The sequence below is a fragment of the Podarcis cretensis genome (genome assembly GCF_951804945.1).
Source record: "Podarcis cretensis genome assembly, chromosome: 2".
Taxonomy (NCBI): domain Eukaryota; kingdom Metazoa; phylum Chordata; class Lepidosauria; order Squamata; family Lacertidae; genus Podarcis; species Podarcis cretensis.
The window spans coordinates 122,413,665-122,436,864 of NC_137171.1; the positions used below are offsets into that span (position 1 = coordinate 122,413,665).

At 46.5% G+C, this 23,200-nt stretch overlaps 3 protein-coding genes across 4 annotated transcripts in view; 1 reads left to right on the forward strand and 2 right to left on the reverse strand.

Moving 5' to 3' along the window:
- The window catches only part of LOC307208767 (zinc finger protein 202-like), a 76,184-nt gene extending 72,016 nt beyond the window's left edge, over window positions 1-4,168 (reverse strand). For both annotated transcript variants that reach the window (XM_079963716.1, XM_079963715.1), the window contains exons 1-4: window positions 4,112-4,168; window positions 1,202-1,712; window positions 987-1,068; window positions 169-251 (exon numbers count right to left, since the gene is read on the reverse strand). In XM_079963716.1, coding sequence (XP_079819842.1) covers window positions 169-251; window positions 987-1,068; window positions 1,202-1,600 — 564 coding nt within the window. In that variant the 5' untranslated portion in view covers window positions 1,601-1,712; window positions 4,112-4,168. The remainder of the gene's footprint in view (window positions 1-168; window positions 252-986; window positions 1,069-1,201; window positions 1,713-4,111) is intronic.
- LOC307208537 (uncharacterized protein) overlaps window positions 1-23,200 on the forward strand; it is a 100,116-nt gene that overhangs the window by 49,643 nt on the left and 27,273 nt on the right. The gene's annotated exons all lie outside the window — the stretch shown is intronic.
- On the reverse strand, window positions 7,178-14,691 carry LOC307208978 (neurotrophin receptor-interacting factor homolog). Its single transcript, XM_079964043.1, has 6 exons — window positions 14,535-14,691; window positions 10,330-10,816; window positions 10,066-10,147; window positions 9,507-9,589; window positions 8,887-9,013; window positions 7,178-7,433 (listed from the first exon to the last, which is right to left on the reverse strand). The coding sequence occupies exons 2-6, from the start codon at window positions 10,783-10,785 to the stop codon at window positions 7,381-7,383; spliced, it is 801 nt and encodes a 266-aa protein (XP_079820169.1). The 5' UTR covers window positions 10,786-10,816; window positions 14,535-14,691; the 3' UTR covers window positions 7,178-7,380.

A 23,200-nucleotide genomic window follows, 5' to 3' on the forward strand; every position in this document is an offset into this window, starting at 1 on the left:
ATAAACATTAAATTCTTCTACTCAGCATCCTTTGGAGACTTTGCCAAGGACAGATTTCAAAGCAGCAAAGCGGTAAGAGATTCATTCAGGCCTCGGAAGGTGAGGAGGGGACAGAGGTGCCCTGGTTGCCTTCAGCCTCTCTCCCCACACACTGATCTGCCCCAATACCTGATCTTGTGCCACAGAAGCTGCTTCCCCTCTGCTGTGAAGAGGAGATAGCTTAGGAGCTCTTGCCAGCATCACACCATCACCTGCAAGAGACAAAGTTGGTGGGAAGTCAGTATCAAGAACTACAAACAGGCCTTAGAAAAAGGCTTATGTGTCAAGAGTTTATGAATACAGTGGTACCTCGGGTTACATACGCTTCAGGTTACATACTCCGCTAACACAGAAACAGTGCTTCAGGTTAAGAACTTTGCTTCAGGATGAGAACAGAAATCGTGCTCCGGCAGCGCAGCGGCAGGCCCCATTAGCTAAAATGGTGCTTCAGGTTAAGAACAGTTGCAGGTTAAGTACGGACCTCCAGAACGAATTAGGTACTTAACCCGAGGTACCACTGTATATGTGTTTAAACCTATTTAATATTTCAATTATGTGAAAACACTTCTTTCAATGTACAGTCATATCTTGGGTTACAGGCGCTTCCGGTTGTGTGTTTTCAGGTTGTGCACCACGCCGAACTGAACCCAGAAGTACTGGAACGGGTTACTTCCAGGTTTCAGTGCTAAAACCACACTTTGCGTATGTGCAGAAGCGCCAAATCGTTGCGGATCACGTTCGCAACCTGAGCGTCCACTGTATCAGCTTTTGACCACAAGTCAAAGTACAGGTCTCCATAGATAACATAGCAAAACATTGAAAATAAAGACATTTTTCATCTCTGGGAAAAGGCTGGAGAAGAGGGTCATTCACCCCAAAGAGCCCACATATTTTTTCCACACTCGAAATAGGGGGACCATATTGAGATAGATCCCATCAGCCCTTACCCAGTGGCCTCTGTCTGGTGTCTGATGGAATCCTCTCCCACTCGGAGAAATCAACGTCCATTTTTGCAAACAGATCTTTTCCCTGAAAGAGCAACAAAGATTCAAAAAACAGAATGGGAAGAAGAATAAAAAGAAGGAATGAGAGAGGAAGAAACCTTCAGGGTTACCGGATATCCTCGGATGCTTTATGGAAGTACCAGGATAAACACTCTCACCTGCTGCCTTCTCTGCTTCTCGTTCTCTGCTTGGCTCAGGAGGTAACCTTCGGCCAGGGCCACAGCCTGACAGCTGGTCTCTGCTCCACACTCCCTCACCCAGCTCTCCATCTCTAGTGGAAGGACAGCCAGGAACTGCTCCAAGATCACCAGGTCCAGGATCTGAGTCTTAGTGTGTCGCTCTGGCATCAGCCACTTGTGGCAAAGACGGTGGAGTCTGCTGCAAACCTCTCGGGGTCCTTCGGCCTCTTGGTAGTGGAAATGCCTGAATTGCTGGTGCTCAACATGTGAGCTAAGGGTGTCCTCCTCACCCGGGATCTTCAGTCGGGTTCTGTCCCAGGGTCCTCCGCTGCTCCCTGCCTGGATGATACTGGGACAACTTCCTAAATCCTCATCCATCTTTGATGCTTCTTTTATGGAAGAACTGAACAGAACCAAAAGAACCCCTTTGTCTCCTTCCAGTTTCTGTCTCCAAGAATAAGACAATCCTAAGTAGAAGTGCTACCAAGTCCTGAAAAGGCAAGCCGTTGAATTATTGTTAAGCTATAGAATTATTACACTGCCAGGACAGGGAAAATGTGGATGAGTCTGGCTAGCAACCAAATATATTCTGTATTGCTGTAATCCACCGTGGGGCATTTTAGTGAGGGCAGGCAATAGAGCTAAATAATAATAATAATAGCAGCAGTCTGGTTGAATGTAAGAAGGTGAGGTATCTGTTCTACTGGTCTGTTCCCTGACACTCCTTCCCCTTGCGGCACCCTCCCTCTCTTAAACACTGTCATCCTTTGTTTCTGAAAGTTCCCAGCCACAGCTCTCCTCATCCCTAAGGACCATGGCCTTGCATGCACAGGGTCCCGGGTTCAAGTCCTGGCACCTCCAAGTACAGTGGTACCTTGGGTTACATACGCTTCAGGTTACATACGCTCCAAGTTACAGACTCCACTAACCCAGAAATATTACCTTGGGTTAAGAACTTTGCTTCAGGATGAGAACAGAAATCGTGCAGCGGCAGCGCGGTGGCAGCAGGAGGCCCCATTAGCTAAAGTGATGCTTCAGGTTAAGAACAGTTTCAGGTTAAGAACAGACCTCCGGAACGAATTAAGTTCTTAACCTGAGGTACCACTGTACCTATTTATTTATTTAGGCATTTGTACCACTTTCTTCAGCTAAAAAGGTTCCCAGAGTGGCTTACAAGCAGTGACTGTATTAAAACAATACAGTCCCTGCCTGCAAGTTTACAATCTGGAAAAAAACAACCCATGACACACAATGGAAAAGTGACAGGGAGGGGAAATCAAACTCAGGTGCCAATTCTTATACTGATCATAGAATCATAGAATCCTAGAGTTGGAAGAGACCACAAGGGCCATCAAGTCCAACCCCCTGCCAAGCAGGAAACACCATCAGAGCACTCCCGACATATGGTTGTCAAGCCTCTGCTTAAAGACCTCCAAAGAAGGAGACTCCACCACACTCCTGGGCAGCAAATTCCACTGTTGAACAGCTCTTACTGTCAGGAAGTTCTTCCTAATCTTTAGGTGGAATCTTCTTTCTTGTAGTTTGGATCCATTGCTCCGTGTCCGCTTCTCTGGAGCAGCAGAAAACAACCTTTCTCCCTCCTCTATGTGACATCCTTTTATATATTTCAACATGGCTATCATATCACCCCTTAACCTCCTCTTCTCCAGGCTAAACATGCCCAGCTCCCTTAGCCGTTCCTCATAAGGCATCGTTTCCAGGCCTTTGCCCATTTTGGTTGCCCTCCTCTGGACACGTTCCAGTTTGTCAGTGTCCCAGTGATCAGCTTGCACAGTTTGGGGGCAGCAGGTGCCTATCCTATGTGGTTTTAAAACCCCATTCTCACCTGTTTCAAAAGCCCGACTTTGCACTCCAAACCCTTCTGAAGGAAGGAAGCTGATACTTGCCCACCGACTCACCCCACAGCCCTTCACTCTGATGGGTTTGGGACTGCTCTGCTTGTCTATTTTAATTTCTCTTCCGAACAGCTGGATCTCTGCTGCTTTCAATCAGCAATGCTTTCTTTGCCGATCTCCAAAAAGATTTCCCCCTCCACCTCTTCTGAAGGGTTGGGTGCCTGAATGGGTAAATGCGTGTCATCTTAGGACGCTTGATTAATTGCTGTTGTGTGTGTAATTCAAAGTGCAATTGAAGAAATACTTCCATGCAGATCAGTTTTAACACTCCCCCCCCCCACACTCTGTTTCAAAAGGGGCCGTTTGGCTTTGGAGAGAGAGGACGAACCTCCACTCCCAAATTTGGGGGCGTCCCATGGATGGAGGGACGCAGGTGGCGCTGTGGGTTAAAGCCTCAGCGCCTAGGGCTTGCCGATCGAAAGGTCGGCGGTTCGAATCCCTGCGGCGGGGTGCGCTCCCGCTGCTCGGTCCCAGCGCCTGCCAACCTAGCAGTTCGAAAGCACCTCCGGGTGCAAGTAGATAAATAGGGACCGCTTACCAGCGGGAAGGTAAACGGCGTTTCCGTGTGCGGCTCTGGCTCTGGCCAGAGCAGCGATGTCACGCTGGCCACGTGACCCGGAAGTGTCTCCGGACAGCGCTGGCCCCTGGCCTCTTAAGTGAGATGGGCGCACAACCCCAGAGTCTGTCAAGACTGGCCCGTACGGGCAGGGGTACCTTTACCTTTACCTTTACCCATGGATGGGTCGGCTGCACAGACCCCCCTCTGCAACCTCCCCCTGCAGCCCAAGGACTCCCCTGAACCCCAATGCACACTGCAGTGTTTCCCAACCTTGTGCCTCCAGCTGTTTTTGAACTACAACTCCCATCATCCCTGACTAGCAAGACCAGTGGCAAGGGATGATGGGAATTGTAGTCCAAAAACAGCTGGAGGCACAAGGTTGGGAAACACTGGACTAGAGAGGGGTCGACTCACCGCCAGGTTTCAGCAGGGCCCATTTGAAGGCTGCTTGGGAGAAATATTTTAATTTCTCTTCCGAACAGCTGGATCTCTGTTGCTCCCTCCCTCCCTGCTCAAAGTGATAAATCCAGGCTTTGGGGGGAGACGCTCTTCCTCTGCAAGACTCCAGACCCTCCTCCTCCTCCCCGCCCTCCTAATTCCCTTCCTCTCTAGGAATCCAGATAAGCTCACTTTAACCCTTAGAATGCTTTTGAATTATGGTGCTGGAGGAGACTCTTGAGAGTCCCATGGACTGCAAGAAGATCAAACGCATCCATTCTTAAGGAAATCAGCCCTGAGTGCTCACTGGAAGGACAGATTGTGAAGCTGAGGCTCCAGTACTTTGGCCACCTCATGAGAAGAGAAGACTCCCTGGAGAAGACCCTGATGTTGGGAAAGATGGAGGGCACAAGGAGAAGGGGACGACAGAGGACGAGATGGTTGGATAGTGTTTTCGAGGTTACCAGCATGAGTCTGACCAAGCTGCGGGGGGGCAGTGGAGGACAGGAGTGCCTGGCGTTCTCTGGTCCATGGGGTCACGAAGAGTCGGACACGACTAAACGACTAAACAACAACAACAACAACAACCCTTAGAAGTCCCAAGCTGCCTGAGCTGCTTAGTGGTAAAGCACTGCCTTGGCATTTGTTGTTGTTGTTGTTTAGTTGTTTAGTCGTGTCCGACTCTTCGTGACCCCCTGGACCAGAGCACGCCAGGCACTCCTGTCTTCCACTGCCTCCCGCAGTTTGGTCAGACTCATGTTTGTAGCTTCGAGAACACCGTCCAACCATCTCGTCCTCTGTCGCCCCCTCCTCCTTGTGCCCTCCATCTTTCCCAACATCAGGGTCTTTTCCAGGGAGTCTTCTCTTCTCATGAGGTGGCCACAGTATTGGAGCCTCAGCTTCACGATCTGTCCTTCCAGTGAGCACTCAGGGCTGATTTCCTTCAGAATGGAGAGGTCTGATCTTCTTGCAGTCCATGGGACTCTCAAGAGTCTCCTCCAGCACCATAATTCAAAAGCATCAATTCTTCGGCGATCAGCCTTCTTGATGGTCCAGCTCTCACTTCCATACATCACTACTGGGAAAACCATAGCTTTAACTATACGGACCTTTGTTGGCAAGGTGATGTCTCTGCTTTTTAAGATGCTGTCTAGGTTTGTCATCGCTTTTCTCCCAAGAAGCAGGCATCTTTTAATTTCGTGACTGCTGTCACCATCTGCAGTGATCATGGAGCCCAAGAAAGTAAAATCTCTCACTGCCTCCATTTCTTCCCCTTCTATTTGCCAGGAAGTGATGGGACCAGTGGCCATGATCTTCGTTTTTTTGATGTTGAGCTTCAGACCATATTTTGCACTCTCCTCTTTCACCCTCATTAAAAGGTTCTTTAATTCCTCCTCACTTTCTGCCATCAAGGTTGTGTCATCTGCATATCCTGCCTTGGCATACAAGAGTTCAATCCGTGGCCTTTAAACTTTAAAAGATCAGGTGGCTAAGGACAGGGGAGATTCCAAGGGCAAGGGCACGCAGCTGGATCATCTCTCGTGGGCCTCTCAAAGGAGAAGCCAAGGAGGAGTCATGAGCTGAGCACAGGTTTGATCTGGGGCTCTGTGCACTTCAGATACATTGAAAACACATTTTTACCTCCATGAAAGAATTTTGGAAACTGTCATTTGTTAAAGGTGCTGGGAATTGTAGCTTGGCAAACTACAGTTCCCAGGATTTTTGTATTGGCAGAAATGACAGCTCAGTTAGAGCATGGTGCTGGTAACACCAAGGTTGCAGGTTCAGTCCCCGTATGGGAGATTTGCAGATTCCTGCATTGGAGGGGGTTGGACTAGATGATCCTTAAGGTCCCTTCTAGCTTTGTGATTCTATTATATGTAGGGTGTGTATGCAGACTGAGGGACACCTTTGGTTCCCAGCTTCTGATTAATTGACTGAGAGGACTGACCGCCTATAACCGATCAGGTTAATGGGTTTTGGCCTTACAATTTCTACGCTGGGTTACTGAAATCTGTTTAGAGACCAGGCTCTCCATTTCTGCACAAGAACCGTGACCTGCGAGAAACCTCTTTAGAAGTAGCAAATTGCAGCCATGTCGATGCTCCCTTTGAAGCAATGCCCTGTCCTTGTATGAACTTACAAAACACTTTATTTTTAATTCAATGTGGTTGTTTTGAGGACTGTGCTTGACAGCTCTGGAATCAGTCATCGCACACTGGATCAACATCTTCATCTACTGTGACCCCAGGGTCTCCTTCTGGTCCGACTCTATGAGCGTATATATGAAATTAAGATTTTGTTTTACTTTTTGCTCCAACGAGGTCTTAGAAATCTCTTTTTGTTTAAACCACTCCAAAAAATTAGAATCATCAGCAAAGTAAGGAGCAGTGATTCTCTTGTTCACAAAACAATTTTACTCATACCATTATTATTATTATTATTATTTTTTGGGGGGGGTGTCCATGAGCGATTGGAGGACTTAAATTATGAAGCTGTAGAGACCTAAGTAAAAAGTCCCTTTTCTATGCCAGAGGCTCATTCTATGGTACTGGGTCTATAAAATTCTCTGGTGCTCTATAGAATCCAGTGACATTTTAAAGGCTAGCAAATATATTATTGGATAAACTTTCATAGGTTATCAAGAACAATGCATCTGATGACGTTTACTACATGTACCGCAGCTCCAAAAAGAGAGCTTATGCCACAACGAATCTGTGAAGCTTGAGGGTGTTGAAGATAGAAGAAAAGCCCTTTGGCAAATTTAAATCACAATTACAAAAAGTAGGGTAGTGCAGAGGATGGTTCAGATGAGAACCGGTCTACAGAGCTTATATGTAGTACGGATGCGTGAACTGCAAGCCTCTCAGACAACCACACTCTGGATATGCTGATGACCTACAAGTAAAGTTCAATGTTTGTAGGTCTCACTATCCTGATCGACCCCCAGAGTGATTTTTCTTTAGGATGCGTTTTTCATGATTTCAAACCTGGCCACACAGACCCCACTCCCCCCAATTTAAAAGTAAGTGACAGACCAAGTGAAAACAAGACTTTTAATTATCATCATTGTTCATTAGCATTTCATTTACATCTGTCCAACTTTTCCTTCAAGGAGCTTGAGGCAGCGTTCATGGGTCTCCTTAGCCCAATGCTATTCATACAACAATCCTGAGAGGTAGCATAGGCTGAGATACAGCGACTGGGCAGAGATCACCCAGGGAGCGTCGTAGCCGAGCGGTGATTTAATCCCTGGTCTCCCATGTCCAGTTAATATTCTTCCGCTTTATTCCACATTCTGGAAAACAGACATAAAAGCTGATACACAGCTTGCCCAAAAATGGAAAGAAAAATTCTGACAAAAGAAGAATGGATTCAAAAACTTATGGAATACGCAGAAACGGTGAGACTTATCAGAAAAATAAGAAATCAAGATAACAAACTTTTTACAAAAGAAAGGAAATGGTTTACTGAATATTTCCAAACAAACTGTAAATAGATAATAACATTGGCAAGATTACTGAAATAACCTGCAGTTTTATAAGAGTATACTGTATTTTTCATCCCATAGGACGCTCCGTCCCATAGGACGCACCTAGTTTTTTTTGGGGGGGGGGGAATAAAGGAAATTTTTTCCCCTTTATTTCCCCCCCCCCAAAGCAGGTCGGGGAAACCGAACCAGGTTTAGGAACGGCGCTGCGCCTCCCTGCTGTCCCCCAAGCTTGAGGGGCTGGCCGATGTCTGCCTCAGGCGGCAGGCTGCTATCCGCAGCGTGGGGAGCCCTGCGGGAAACTCCTGCAGGGCTCCCCACGCTGCGGATGTGTTCCCGAAGCGCCGGGCGCTCTGCTTTCAGGGCGCCTGACGCTCCGGGAAGCAGGCTGCTATCCGCAGCCTAGACGACCCTGCCGGACCTCCTGCAGGGCTCCCCACGCTGCGGATGTGTTCCCGAAGCGCCGGGCGCTCTGCTTTCAGGGCGCCTGACGCTCCGGGAAGCAGGCTGCTATCCGCAGCCTAGACGACCCTGCCGGACCTCCTGCAGGGCTCCCCACGCTGCGGATGTGTTCCCGAAGCGCCGGGCGCTCTGCTTTCAGGGCGCCTGACGCTCCGGGAAGCAGGCTGCTATCCGCAGCCTAGACGACCCTGCCGGACCTCCTGCAGGGCTGCCCAGGCTGCGGATGTGCTCCCGAAGCGCCGGGCGCTCTGCTTTCAGGGCGCCCGACGCTCCGGGAAGCAGGCTGCTATCCGCAGCCTAGACAGCCCTGCCGGACCTCCTGCAGGGCTGCCCAGGCTGTGGATGTCTTCCTGAAGCCTGGAGAGCGAGAGGGGTCGGTGCGCACCGACCCCTCTCGCTCTCCAAACTTCAGTGAAAGCCTGCATTCGCCCCATAGGACGCACCCAGATTTCCCCTTCATTTTTGGAGGGGAAAAAGTGCGTCCTATGGGGTGAAAAATACGGTACATTTAAAGTAGATGAATAAATGATTAAGTTAAGTTAATTCGGAATATGCAGAAAAGATAAAAAACCGGAGAAAGGAACAGCAGAAAGAAGGGGAAGGAAGTAGTTTCGAAATGTTAAAATCATTGTAAAATTATTGAAATGTACAAAACTGAAAATCATAAATAAAAATTATATATATAAAAACAGAATCCCAGGTTATCTAGGTGGTGCTACTCAGCTACATGAGGATATTGTTGGTTCATCACATATAAAATTATGGTTTTCAAAAAAATATATACAGCATGGAGCCTCACCAAGAGAATCCATGATGCCACAGGTCTCTTCCATTACTTCCTTATGCAGAGCTCTCTGGTCAGCATCCAGCAGAGCCCACTCTTCCTCCGTGAAATTCACAGCCACATCTTCAAAGGATGCTGGATTCTAAAAGAAAAAGGAAACAATTTCACTTCACGAGATCGCATATGGAATATCCATTACTCATCATTGGGTTGTTTTAATGGGACTGCCTTGCTGTGCATTCTGATTATGGGTGTTTATTTTAGCATTATAATGGTACAGTATCACGGTGTGTTTTCATGATGTGTGTTTTGATTTTTAATCTTTCCATAACTACCTTTTTGTTTGTCAGCTCTTTGGAATCCTATTTTAGCATTAAGTCTTTTAAAAATCCATAAATAATACTGCTGCAACCACCAAGAAATAATTCTAGCTTTATCTGAAGGGCTTGTTAATAAGAGGTGGCTGGTCATTATTGTCAGCATTTAAACCTCCTTTGAGTGGCCTTCAAAGCCTTTGCTGAGGAGATTTTAAAGAGGCAAAGCGGAAGAGAGATTCATCCAGGCCCAGGCAGGTGAGGGGACAGAGGCACCCTGGCTACCCTCAGCCCCTCTCTCCCCACTGATCTGCCCCCTACCTGTTCCAGTGCCACAGAACCTGCATCCCCTCCACTGTGAAGAGCAGATGGTTGAGGAGGTCTTGCCATCATCATTTTGTCACCTGTGAGAATCAAAGTTAGTGGGAAGACAGTTGAACTTGCTCCTCTCGGAGGTTAAGTGATGCATTCTTAAGTATACACAGGCCTTAGGGGGAAAAAACCAACTTATTTTATTCAAGTGCTTATAAAGAGATGTGTTTATACCATTTTATATATCAGTTGTGTGAAAATGCGACTCTCCTCCTTTGGGCAAAATGTGCAGGTCCCCATGCATAAAGTAGTGAGCTGTTTTAAGCAAGGATATTTTTCATCTGTGGAAAAAACTGGCGACAAGTGTCTCCCCGCCCCCCCCCAAAGAAACAACGGATCCGCCAGATTTATTTCACACTCAACAGAAAGAAGCTAATTTGAGATACATCCCATTAATATTTACCCAGGGGGTGGAAAATACTAGAGAGAAGTGTCCTTCCAGAAAAGATTAAACAAGCTCAAAGCCTGTTTCCAAGATGAAATTGGGATAAATCCCATTAAATATTACCAAGTGGCCTCTCTCTGGTGTCCGATGCAGCCGTCTCTGCCTCTGAGTAATCAGTCTCCATTTCTGCAACCATATCCTCTCCCTGAAACAGTAACGATGATTCAAAACACAGAATGGGAAGAAGGATAAGAAAAGGGATGACTGTGGGGTGGGGAAACTTCCTTAAATGCTTTCCAAAAGAGAATGGGCAATTAGTAGAGACTTTTGGGATACCCTCCCTCCGATTCCAAAACTTCTGGAACTATCTAAATGAAACACTCTCACCTGCTGTCCTGCCTGCTGCTTCTCCTCTGCCTGGCTCAGGACGTAACCTTCAACCAGGGCCATCGCCTGGGAACTGGTCTCCGCTCCACATTCTTTCACCCAGGTCTCCATCTCTGGTGGAAGGACACTCATGAACTGCTTCAGGATCAGCAGGTCCAGCATCTCCTTCTTTGTGTGTTGCTCTGGCTTCAGCCACCGATGGCAAATGTGGTAGAGTCGGTTGCAAATCTCTCGGGGCCCCTGTGCATCTTGGTAGTGGAAATTCCTGAACTGCTGGCGATGTACATCTGAGCTGTGGGCACGCTGCTCACTCAGGACTTTCTGCAGCGAGGTTCTCCAGGATGCCCAACCGCTCCCAATCTTGGCGGCATTGCGGCCTCTTCCTGCTTCCTTGTCCATCTGCGCTCCAAGGAAACCTCCACGAGGTCTAAGGGAACTCCTTCGTTCTTCTGCCATTGTGTGTCCTAACGAGAGGTGCTACCAAATCCTACAAAGCCAAGACATTGCTCTGTTATAAGATTGCTACACTGTCAGAAGAGGAAAAATGCTCGCTGAGCAAGTGTGGATGAGTCTCACTAGCAACCAGGGCTGGATTATAGTGGTACAGTGGTGCCTCGCAAGACGAAAAGAATCCGTTCCGCGAGCCTCTTCGTCTTGCGGTTTTTTCGTCTTGCGAAGCAACCCTATTAGCGGCTTAGCGCTATTAGCGGCTTAGCGGATCAGCTGTTAAGCGGCTTAGCTGATAAGCGGCTTAGCGGCTTAGAAAAAGGGGGGGGGGGAGAGGAAAAAACCCCGCTGGATCTCGCAAGACATTTTCGTCTTGCGAAGCAAGCCCATAGGAAATTCGTTTTGCGAAGCACCTCCAAAACGGAAAACCCTTTCGTCTAGCGGGTTTTCCGTCTTGCGGCGCATTCCTCTTGCGGGGCACCACTGTACATCATCATCATTATATTGTTGTTGTTGTTGTTGTTGTTGTTGTTGTTGTTGTTGTTGTTATTATTATTATTATTATTATTATTATTATTATTATATAATTCAATAGTGCTCCTGGAAGAAAAGTTATGATGCAAAATATGCAGCCAACTTCTATGTCAGCTTTTCTCAAATCATTGGACAAGAACCACTTCTATAATAATAATAAATTTATATCCCGCCCTCCCCAGCCAAAGCCGGGCTCAGAGAAGCGTCAGGCTTCTTCCAGGTTGACCTCAGGGTCACTTCATTCTCCCTCCTCACCTTGTGAGACAAGCAGACCTCAGCACTGTAACACCAGAGGGGTCAGCCTGGCTCTGTCATGAAATTCTACTCAGTATTGATCCAGAGCAGATTCCAATGTATAGCTGCAGAGCAAAAACTTAAAACACGTTGCAGGATTCCGAAAAAATAGACCAGAGGCAACTGATATTTCATCCAGCAGAGCTTTACTGCTACTGAAGGCAAATGAGCATAATGGTCACAAATCCAATACAATCCGGATTGGCACTGTCCAGAAGAAATCCAGTTGCAGCAGACTTAAACTTACAATAACTTAAACCTTAATACCAAGCATACTATCTACAGACCACACCAGAAGGAAGAGAGGTAGAAAGTGAAACCCAGGCTCCTTCTGGCCTCTTTTTATAGTCAGCAAGACCTTGAAGAAGAGATAACAGAACCAGTTTAAGCAAGCTGTAGTCATACCTCGGGTTACAGACGCTACAGGTTGTGTTTTTTTGGGTTACGGACCCACCAAAAACCCGGACGTACCGGAACGGGTTACTGCCGGGTTTCGGGGGTCGCGCATGCGCCGAATCGCAACCTGTGCGTATGCAGACGCACTGCTGTGGGTTGCAAACGTGCTTCCCGCATGGATCACATTCGCAACCCGAGCGTCCACTGTACTCAGTTTCTCTGAAGGAATAACCCAAACACCAGGAACCTTCTGCTTGTTTTTTTTCACACAGAGAAGCTTCCAGAACCCTCTTTCTGCACTAAGAAATGCAAACTGACATGTTACTCCCTGTGTTTTAAAACAATGTGAGCGTAGTCAACGGTTGTGACTGAGAAGTGAGTTGCTTGGTCACAAGAAATCCCTTGGGTCCTAATGAGTTGCCATTTCAGTGATGATTCAGTGTACATTCAATCCCAGCAAACACAAGGTGGCTTTCCTGTATTTCTCAAAATATCTGTACACAGTCATTATATGTAGATTCATCACTGCCAGCAAAAAAAAAAGGCAAAAAAAAAAAGTTGGAAGGAGGCTTAGAAAAGTCTCCTGTTATCCATTCATTCAATGATAATTCACACTACAATGAAATTATAGACCAATTTTGTACATGTCACTCAGAAGTACAGTTATACCTTGGAAGTCAAACAGAATCCGTTCTGTTTGACTTCCAAAACGTTCAGAAACCAAAGCGCGGCTTCTGATTGGCTGCAGGAAGCTTCTGCAGCCAATCAGAAGCTGCAGAAGCCCCGTCAGACGTTTGGCTTCCAAAAATAGTTCACAAACTGGAACATTCACTTTTGGGTTTGTGGCATTCAAGAGCCAAAATGTTCAAGAACTAAGCTGTTCTAAAACCAAGGTATTGTTGGCTATTTGCAGTATGGTAGCGCTGCAGAGAGCTTGCTGGGGAGACTATGCATTAAAAAGGGACTCAAAAGTAACTTAAACAAGGTTTTAATTACAAAAACAAAAACTCCATTTACACAAAATACATCAACAACAAACCAGACCCAACCACCAACCCATCCCCTAGGGTAATGGGAGAGCTAGGTGCTGCTCCTTATATACTACACCCAAATGCTGACACACCTTAATCAATACAACTCAGCAGCACCTGCTATGTTTCACAGCTGTAAAGCTGGGTCTCATTATTTTGCTCTGGCCCTTTCTCTGGCCCCTTAAAGACATACACATCGGGTGGAACAATGATGAACCTTTACATTTAAAGAAACCATTCAACAGGTATGACTGTACATCTTTTGTTTTCGGGCCTTACTCCCACATAAATTAATATGCAGACAGGATTGCAGTAATCAGGTCACATTAAGATTGGTTGAAACTGTACAGATTTGCAAGTGGGCCAGAAAAACGTGGCTCTTTATAGTACAAAAATGCATTGGTCTGGTTAAAGGAAGCAAAACCTAAAGCCTTTAGCAGCCATCTTATTCCTTTTCAGAGAAGCCGTGTGATGTAAGTGAAGCTGAACCTCAGTGATTAGACCAAGGCAATCAATGAGAAAAAAACAATAACGTAAGCTTAAAAAGTGAAACAGCAGGGACTCAATGAGTATTTTTGGTGCTATTTCTCAAGGGGGAGTGGGATGTAGCAATCTAAGCTTGAGGGTGGTGCTTAATTTCTGGGGCTTTGTTTATCTTCCACAGCTCCAGGAGTTTGCTTTTAATTTTCAAATATTCAGTTCAATTTTTAATTCTTCTATCCCTGGCTTCCAGATTTTTGCCTAAAGGGAGGGATTTGTGCACTGTGTTAAATAAAGAAAAGGGACAGCTTGAGGGCACAGAATATGGCCACTGTAGCTCAAGATGAGGTTAATCCTAAAGGGCAGAAATGGCCAATCAAACCACTGGTCCATCTTGCTCAGTAGTGTCCACATGTAATAGCATCTCTCAGGCTAAGGCTTCAGAAAGGAGACATAAAAGGTGCAGTAAAATAAATGGTCACCACCAACCTGCCTTCCCTTGCTAAGCTCGTAACCATCCAGCTTCCCCCCATAACAGGGGAATCTGTGAATTATGGTTCTTTGCAGGTTGGGGGGCGGGGCTCCCTCCATTGCTTCTCCTCCCCCACTACAGCCATTTGATTCTTCTGATTACTAGACCTCCAATAGTTCTCATTAGGGCTTTGTATTCAGTCTCAAATGATCCTCTTCCGTCTCACAGCCATTGCACGTCTGAATGGGCACATGCGTGTCCTCCAGAACCCTTGGTAAAGCCACCGCCTGATTAATGGGAAGGGGCTACTAAATCTAATCAAAGCTCAACTGGAGATACACTTGCACCGAGATCAACTTTAAATGCTCCCCTCCCCGCAATATTTCAAATAGCATTTCCTGCCTTTGCACAGAGGGAGAGAAAAAGGCTGCCCTCCCTGTTTGAGGGGAGCATCCTGGATGGATCAGGTCCCCTTTGCACCCTCTTCTTCCTGCAGCCCTGGGACTCCCCTTCGCCCAAATGCACAAAATAAAGGGGGAACAGCAACTCACCGGATCCCAGAAGGGTCCCCCCAATGGAGACAAAGACCACGTTCCTCCCCCTGGGGAAAAGCCAAGCAGGAAGGGGCTTGGGGGGGAGGGAGGGGCTTTCTCTCCTGGAGGACTCTGCAACCCCCCCCCTTTATCTCCCGCCCTATTCCCTTCCGCTCTAGGAATCCAGTTCGTTTCTCTTTAACCCTTAAAAGGCCAAAAAGGGCAGGAGGCGGGGCGGCTGCTCTTTGCAGGCAGAAGCTCCATTGAGTCATTTTGGACTCACAGCTGTCCATGGAGGCACAGGTCAAATCTGTATCCAGGGCAGCTGTTTACCAGCTCCATCTGGTACGCAGGCTGAGACCCTTTTTATTTTTTATTTGCCTTTTTTTTTTTTTGCTGGCAGTGATGAATCTACATATAATGACTGTGTACAGATATTTTGAGAAGTACAGGAAAGCTACCTTGTGTTTGCTGGGATTAAATGTACACTGAATCATCACTGAAATGGCAACTCATTAGGACCCAAGGGATTTCTTGTGACTGGGGATGCGGATGATACCCAGCTCTACCTCTCTTTTAAATCAGAACCAGTGAAGGCGGTGAAGGTCCTGTGTGAGTGTCTGGAGGCGGTTGGGGGATGGATGGCGGCTAACAGATTGAGGTTGAATCCTGACAAGACAGAAGTACTGTTTTTGGGGGACAGGAGGCGGGCAGGTGTGGAGGATTCCCTGGTCCTGAATGGGGTAACTGTGCCCCTGAAGGACTAGGTGCACAGCCTGGGAGATGTTTCGGACTCACAGCTGTCCATGGAGGCACAGGTCAAATCTGTGTCCAGGGCAGCTGTTTACCAGCTCCATCTGGGACGCAGTCTGAGACCCTATCTGCCTGAGGACGGCCTCGCCAGAGTGGTGCATGCTCTGGTTATCTCCCGCTTGGACTACTGCATGTTTCCGAGCACAATTCAAAGTGTTGGTGCTGACCTTTAAAGCCCTAAACGGCCTCGGTCCAGTATATCTGAAGGAGCGTCTCCTCCCCCATCATTCTGCCCGGACGCTGAGGTCCAGCGCCGAGGGCCTTCTGGCGGTTCCCTCATTGCGAGAAGCAAAGCTACAGGGAACCAGGCAGAGGGCCTTCTCGGTAGTGGCGCCCGCCCTGTGGAACACCCTCCCAGCAGATGTCACAGCGATAAACAACTACCTGACATTCAGAAGACATCTTAAGGCAGCCCTGTTTAGGGAAGTTTTTAACGTGTGATATTTTACTGTATTTTTGGTTTTTATGGAAGCCGCCCAGAGTGGCTGGGGAGGCCCAGCTAGATGGGCGGGGTATAAATAATAAATTATTATTATTATTATTATTATTATTATTATCAATCCATGGCATTTTCCCTATTATGAAAAGCCAGGGAGCAAGTCCTGGGGAAGACGCAAGGAGGAGCCACCCCCTGAACACAGAGGGGGGGTTTTGAACAGGGTTCTGGGCACGCGCGAAACACATTCACATCGCATGTTATCCTTGCAAAAGGATCCTGGGAGCGGTAGGTTGTTAGAAGAGTTACTGGGAATTGTGCCTCTGTGAGAGATGTAGCAGGAACCCCCCACCCCAATCATTCAGTTTGTACAAACTTCACACACACTCACACTCACACTACATACGCTATGCTTCTGTTATAAATTCATAGAAAATCAACCATACATCGGATTTGCACTGTTCCGCTTTTATTTTACTCCATGAAGGAAGGACTACAAAATGGGGAAGGTTTGATACAGGGCAGCCATAATCCCTTCAGCATCCCAGCACATACACAGGAGCCCTGCCCAGTTGCTATGCCAACCCTGATGGTCCTAGACAGAAGACAATCAAGATCACAAAGAACTTCCATATGGGAGTGGATTCAGCATGGACTGAAACAAAGGACACTGATCAGATCTTCCCTCAGGGGGCAGGAAACTGCAAACTCCCCTCTGTCACCTGGAAAGTACTCATGGGGAGGGGGAGAGAAGGGAACCAGCCAGGTGACAGGACACTCAGGTTACCACTGCAACTCCTCCCTCAACCCCTCCTTTCTGTAATGTATGCATGATGTTTCTGGGGGTGAGCTTGACCTAGAGGAGGGGAATTTCAAAAGTTTTTATAAGGTCTTGCACACCATTTTTCTGTGTCTTTCCTCTCACCTGCAAGTGAGGGGAGCACCCTGTTGCAACAGTTCAATAAAGGCCAAGCCTACAGGCTGCTGTTTTGCTCCAATTTACTCTGGTTGGTGCCTTTACTTTTTGTCCAAGGGAGCCCTTGGATTTTTCCGGTAACAGAGGCAAGCTACAGTTCGCATGATTTTGGAAAAATTGGTTGGGGGGTGGGGATGCCCTTTAAATGCACTGATGCACCAGGCTCCTTTTTAGGCCTTGCAAACACCAGCCCTGCTGGCTTCTTCTCTAACCGCCAACCCACACTTGCTCCCTTGCTCAGTTGGGCATCTCTGCGGCACTGCCTTATTTTTGCCCTGCAACCCTCTCCACACACCCCCGCCCCGTTTTTTTTCCCGGGGGGGGGTTGTGCTTAGTTCAATTTTTCCGCCCTCCCTTCTCCTTGAGGCTCAGACTGTCTCATTAAGAAGGATTGCTAAGGGCTCTCTGGCCAGAACTCGTTGCTCCCTGCTTCCTCCTCGGTTGTTAAGAGGGGTTGCTAAGGGCTCTCTGGGCAACGTGGACTCGTTGCTCCCCCTTCCTTTTTTTTTTTTTATAATAATTTTTATTATTATACATTTTATAAAGTTCCCTTCAATTCTTCGTTCAATCCCGCATACAACAAATCATAATTATTTTTTGACTTCCTTCAACGTCTCTGACAATCATCCGTAGTTACACCTTTAGTACACATTCCCTTCTTTCGTATTGCCATTTTTCCTCCTTACTCCTATTATTTCTCATAAACAATACTTATTTTCTTTTTTTACAGTGCCTCTTTAAATCCCGCTAGCGTTGTGTTCACACCACATATATTTTTCAGATAATCCACAAATTTCCCCCAGTCTTCGATGAACTTTTGATCTTTAATATATCTAATTTTCCCAGTTAATTTGTCCAGTTCTGCATAGTCTGTCATTTTTAGTCTCCATTCTTCTATCGTCGGTATTTCCTCTTGTTTCCACTTCTGAGCCAACAGGATTCTGGCTGCCGTTACCGCATACTGGAAAAGCTTACAGTCCTTTCTTCTGATGTCCTTTCCTACCATACCTAAAAGAAAAGCTTCGGGTTTTTTCGCAAAAGTATATCTTAACATTTTTTTCAACTCATTATAGATCATTTCCCAAAAACTTTTCACTTTCTTACATTCCCACCACTGATGAAAGAATGTCCCTTCCTTATCTTTGCACTTCCAACATTTGTTATCAACCTTATACATCTTTGCTAATTTTACAGGTGTCATATACCATCTGTAAAACATTTTCATCACATTCTCCTTCAGTGTGATACATGCTGTAAATTTTAAATGCTCTTTCCACAATTTTTCCCAATCTTCAAATTGAATATTGTACCCAAAATCCTTTGCCCACTGTATCATTACCGATTTGACCTCTTCATCTTTCGTATTCCATTCCAGCAATATCTTATACATTTTTGACAGAATTTTGTACTCATTGTTTATAATGTCCTTTTGGAAATTTGATTCCCTTTCCACATAACCCTTTTCCTTCAGATCTTTTTTAAATATTTCATTAACTTGGTAATGGTGCAACCAATCGTAAACTAGATCTTTAACTTGTTCATATGGCTTCAGTTTCCATTTTCCTCCCTCTTTAACTATCAGTTCCCCATAAGTGGCCCATTTATTTCTCATATTGATCTTCTTCACAGTTATTACCTCTAACGGGGACAGCCAGTGTGGAACTTTTGGTTCCAGTATATTCTTGTATCTCTCCCAAACCTCTATTAGTGAACCCCTGAAGATGTGGTTTCCAAATCCTTTGTGAACCCTTTTTTTATCACACCAAAGATACGCGTGCCACCCAAATCTGTTATCAAATCCTTCAAGATCTAATAATTCATTATTTTCTAACTTTATCCATTCTTTTAACCAGCACAGACAGGCTGCTTCATAGTATAGTCTCATATCTGGCAGGGCGAAGCCTCCTCTTTCTTTTACATCCGTCAGTAATTTAAATTTTATTCTAGGCTTCTTCCCCTGCCAGATATACCTTGAAATCACTTTTTGCCATTCTTTAAAAATTCCTATACCCTTTAATATGGGTAAGGTCTGAAATAGGAATAACATCTTTGGTAGCACCGTCATTTTTATTGTGGAAATTCTTCCCCAAAATGATAATTTCATTCTGGCCCACACCTCCAGATCCTTCTTTATTCCCTTCCATACCGGGATGTAATTATTTTGGTATAGATCAATATTCTTGGCTGTCACCCAAATTCCCAAATATTTAACCTTTTTCACCACCTCTATCTCTGTTCGTTGTTGCATTAAATCGATCATCTTTTGATCCATATTTTTTACAATCATTTTTGTCTTTTATTCAATCTGAATCCTGCCACCGTACCAAATTTGTCCATCTCGTCCAGTACCTCCTCTATACTTTCTACTGGTTCTTCCATAGTCAGTACCAAATCGTCGGCAAAGGCTTTAACTTTATACTCATTTTGACCTACTGCTACCCCCTTTATTTGTTTGTTTTGTCTAATTGCATTTAGAAAGACTTCCAGAACCGTTATAAATAATAATGGCGATAACGGGCAACCTTGTCTTGTTCCTTTAGATATTTTTATATCTTCAGTAATAACATTGTTCACTATTAATTTTGCTCTCTGTTCTGTATAGATTGCCTTTATGCCATTGAAAAACTCTTGACCAACCTCCATATGTTCTAAATTCTTCAACATAAATTCCCAAATTATGTTGTCAAAGGCCTTTTCTGCATCCACAAACATTAGAGTCGCTGGTTTATCACACCTATCAGACAGATATTCTATGACATTAATTATAGTTCTTATGTTATCTCTCAGTTGTCTGCCTGGTAGGAAACCTGCTTGATCCTTGTGAATAATCTTTATTAATATCTTTTTCAGTCTCTTTGCTAGAATTCCTGCAAAGATCTTATAATCTATATTCAGAAGCGAAATAGGCCTGTAATTTTTGACTTGTGTTAAGTCAGAGTCTTGTTTTGGGATTAATGTTATATATGCTTCTTTCCACGTTTCTGGAATGTCTCTTTCTTTTAAGATATTGTTCATAACGACGGTCAGTGGGGTCGTCAACACCTCTTTCATTTCTTTGTAATAACTTGATGTAAACCCGTCTGGTCCTGGGGCTTTCCCTCTTTTCAAGTCCTTTATCGCTTCTTGTACTTCTTCTTTTTCTATTGGGGCATTCAGCTGGTCTTTTTGGTCTGTCGGGATCTTTTGCACCATTTTCTCTCTTAGATATCTTTCTATTTTCTTCTTATTATTCCTTTCTTTATTTTTATATAATTGCTTGTAAAAGTCCAAGAATCCTTCTCTTATCTCTTTCGGGTCGGTTGTCTCTTCTCCCTTTATCATAATTTTATTGATTGTATTCTGCTCCTTTCTTTTTTTCAGTTGCCACGCAAGCCATTTTCCTGATTTATTTGCTGATTCAAAACTTTTCTGTCTTAGCCTTTCGATGTTCCACTCAACTTCTTTGCTTAATATCATCGCGAATTGTGTTTGTAAAGTCTTTATTTCCTGCTTTATTTTCAAATTGCTCTCTGGGCAACGTGGACTCGTTGCTCCCCCTTCCGTTGTTAAGAGAGGTTTGCTAAGGGCTCTCTGGGCAACGTGGACTCGTTGCTCCCCCTTCCGTTGTTAAGAGGGGTTGCTAAGGGCTCTCTGGGCAGCGTGGACTCGTTGCTCCCCCTTCCGTTGTTAAGAGGGGTTGCTAAGGGCTCTCTGGGCAGCGTGGACTCGTTGCTCCCCCTTCCGTTGTTAAGAGGGGTTGCTAAGGGCTCTCTGGGCAACGTTGGACTCGTTGCTCCCCCTTCCGTTGTTAAGAGAGGTTTGCTAAGGGCTCTCTGGGCAACGTGGACTCGTTGTTCCCCCTTCCGTTGTTAAGAGGGGTTGCTAAGGGCTCTCTGGGCAGCGTGGACTCGTTGCTCCCCCTTCCGTTGTTAAGAGAGGTTTGCTAAGGGCTCTCTGGGCAACGTGGATTCGTTGCTCCCCCTTCCGTTGTTAAGAGAGGTTTGCTAAGGGCTCTCTGGGCAACGTGGACTCGTTGCTCCCCCTTCCGTTGTTAAGAGGGGTTGCTAAGGGCTCTCTGGGCAGCGTGGACTCTTTGCTCCCCCTTCCGTTGTTAAGAGAGGTTTGCTAAGGGCTCTCTGGGCAACGTGGACTCGTTGCTCCCCCTTCCGTTGTTAAGAGGGGTTGCTAAGGGCTCTCTGGGCAACGTGGACTCGTTGCTCCCCCTTCCGTTGTTAAGAGGGTTGCTAAGGGCTCTCTGGGCAACATTGGACTCGTTGCTCCCCCTTCCGTTGTTAAGAGGGATGCAGGTGGCGCTGTGGGTTAAAGCCTCAGCGCCTAGGACTTGCCGATCGAAAGGTCGGCGGTTCGAATCCCTGCGGCGGGGTGCGCTCCCGCTGCTCGGTCCCAGCGCCTGCCAACCTAGCAGTTCGAAAGCACCTCCGGGTGCAAGTAGATAAATAGGGACCGCTTACCAGCGGGAAGGTAAACGGCGTTTCCGTGTGCGGCTCTGGCTCGCCAGAGCAGCGATGTCACGCTGGCCACGTGACCCGGAAGTGTCTCCGGACAGCGCTGGCCCCTGGCCTCTTGAGTGAGATGGGCGCACAACCCCAGAGTCTGTCAAGACTGGCCCGTACGGGCAGGGGTACCTTTACCTTTAAGGGCCCTCTAGAAGACAGGGATGCCTGGCGCGCTCTGGTCCATGGGGTCACAAAGACTCGGACTCGACTAAGAAGAGAAGAGGAGGTTAAGGGGTGATATGATAGCCATGTTCAAATATATAAAAGGATGTCACATAGAGGAGGGAGAAAGGTTGTTTTCTGCTGCTCCAGAGAAGCGGACACGGAGCAATGGCTCCAAACTACAAGAAAGAAGATTCCACCTAAACATTAGGAAGAACTTCCTGACAGTAAGAGCTGTTCGACAGTGGAATTTGCTGCCAAGGAGTGTGGTGGAGTCTCCTTCTTTGGAGGTCTTTAAGCAGAGGCTTGACAACCATATGTCAGGAGTGCTCTGATGGTGTTTCCTGCTTGGCAGGGGGTTGGACTCGATGGCCCTTGTGGTCTCTTCCAACTCTGTGATTCTATGATTCTAACCAGAGAATATTGAGAAGCAAAGCAGATAGTAAGCATGATCTTTATTAAACTGTTGCAACAGGGTCCCCCGCTCACCCCATGCAGGGAGGGAGGGGAGGAACCTAGAACAATGGTGTTAACTGCCTCCCCTGTAGCTCAAGACCACCCCCCCAAAAATCATACATACATCACTGGAGGGGCGGTCTACAGCAGAAAACCTGTCTGCCAGGATACCTGATAATGGTCACTGATTGCTTTTACCTGGGCATCCTGGCCATTCTTTTGTGATGGTAAATTGTTTCTGAATCCAGGTCACAGGCTCGCCCTATTCATACACAGATATGCCCTTAAGACAGGATTTGTGAGCAAAGAGACAATGGGGAGGCTTTCCCATTTCCTCCCTCCTTGCAGGGAAACATTTGAGGTCAATTTGGGAGAGAATGGTTTCAGGATTGCTCTCCTGTACTATATAGGTAGTTTATATACTTATGTAGGTTTGCCTTGTAAATTTATGAATATTTGTTGTTGTTTAGTCGTTTAGTCGTGTCCGACTCTTCGTGACCCCCTGGACCAGAGCACGCCAGGCACTCCTGTCCTCCACTGCCCCCCCGCAGCTTGGTCAGACTCATGCTGGTAACCTCGAAAACACTATCCAACCATCTCGTCCTCTGTCGCCCCCTTCTCCTTGTGCCCTCCATCTTTCCCAACATCAGGGTCTTCTCCAGGGAGTCTTCTCTTCTCATGAGGTGGCCAAAGTACTGGAGCCTCAGCTTCACAATCTGTCCTTCCAGTGAGCACTCAGGGCTGATTTCCTTCAGAATGGAGAGGTTTGATCTTCTTGCAGTCCATGGGACTCTCAAGAGTCTCCTCCAGCACCATAATTCAAAAGCATCAATTCTTTGGCGATCAGCCTTCTTTATGGTCCAGCTCTCGCTTCCATACACAACAGGCATATAAAAATTTATGAATATATGATTTATTATATGTGAGACCTTAGAAGTCCTATAACAGTAGGGAGCTTCTTGACTTTGCAGAGGGACAGAATCTGAGCTCCTTACTTGGGGGGTGTCCCCTGGATGGATCATCTGCACCCTACCCCAAAGAAGACCTTGGACTCTCCCCCAAAATGCACAATATAGGGGGGGGGTTGACTTACCAAATCTCAGAAGGGCCCCTTGATGTGATCTTTGGAGAGACAGAGGCCACCTTCCCACCTCCCAAGTCCAAAGCCAGGCAGGAAGGATTTTTTTTGGGGGGGGGGAATGCATTGCCCTGGAGGACTCCACCCCCTTCCCTTCCTCTCTAGGAGACCAGTTCAGTTCCTCTTAAGCCTTAGAAAGCTATGCAGGAAGACTGTCTGTAGCTCAGCAGCAGCTGGAAGGGAAAATCCTTCCCATTCAGAAGCTCC

Coding starts and splice junctions, on each gene's coding strand:
- LOC307208978 (XM_079964043.1), bottom strand. CDS start 10,785: ATGGCAGAAGAACGAAGGAGTTCCCTTAGACCTCGTGGAGGTTTCCTT. Junction 9,014..9,506: donor GTTCTGTGGCACTGGAACAG/GTAGGGGGCAGA, acceptor TTTTTCTTTTAG/AATCCAGCATCCTTTGAAGA. Junction 7,434..8,886: donor TGGCATCATGGATTCTCTTG/GTGAGGCTCCAT, acceptor TCTGTTTTCCAG/AATGTGGAATAAAGCGGAAG.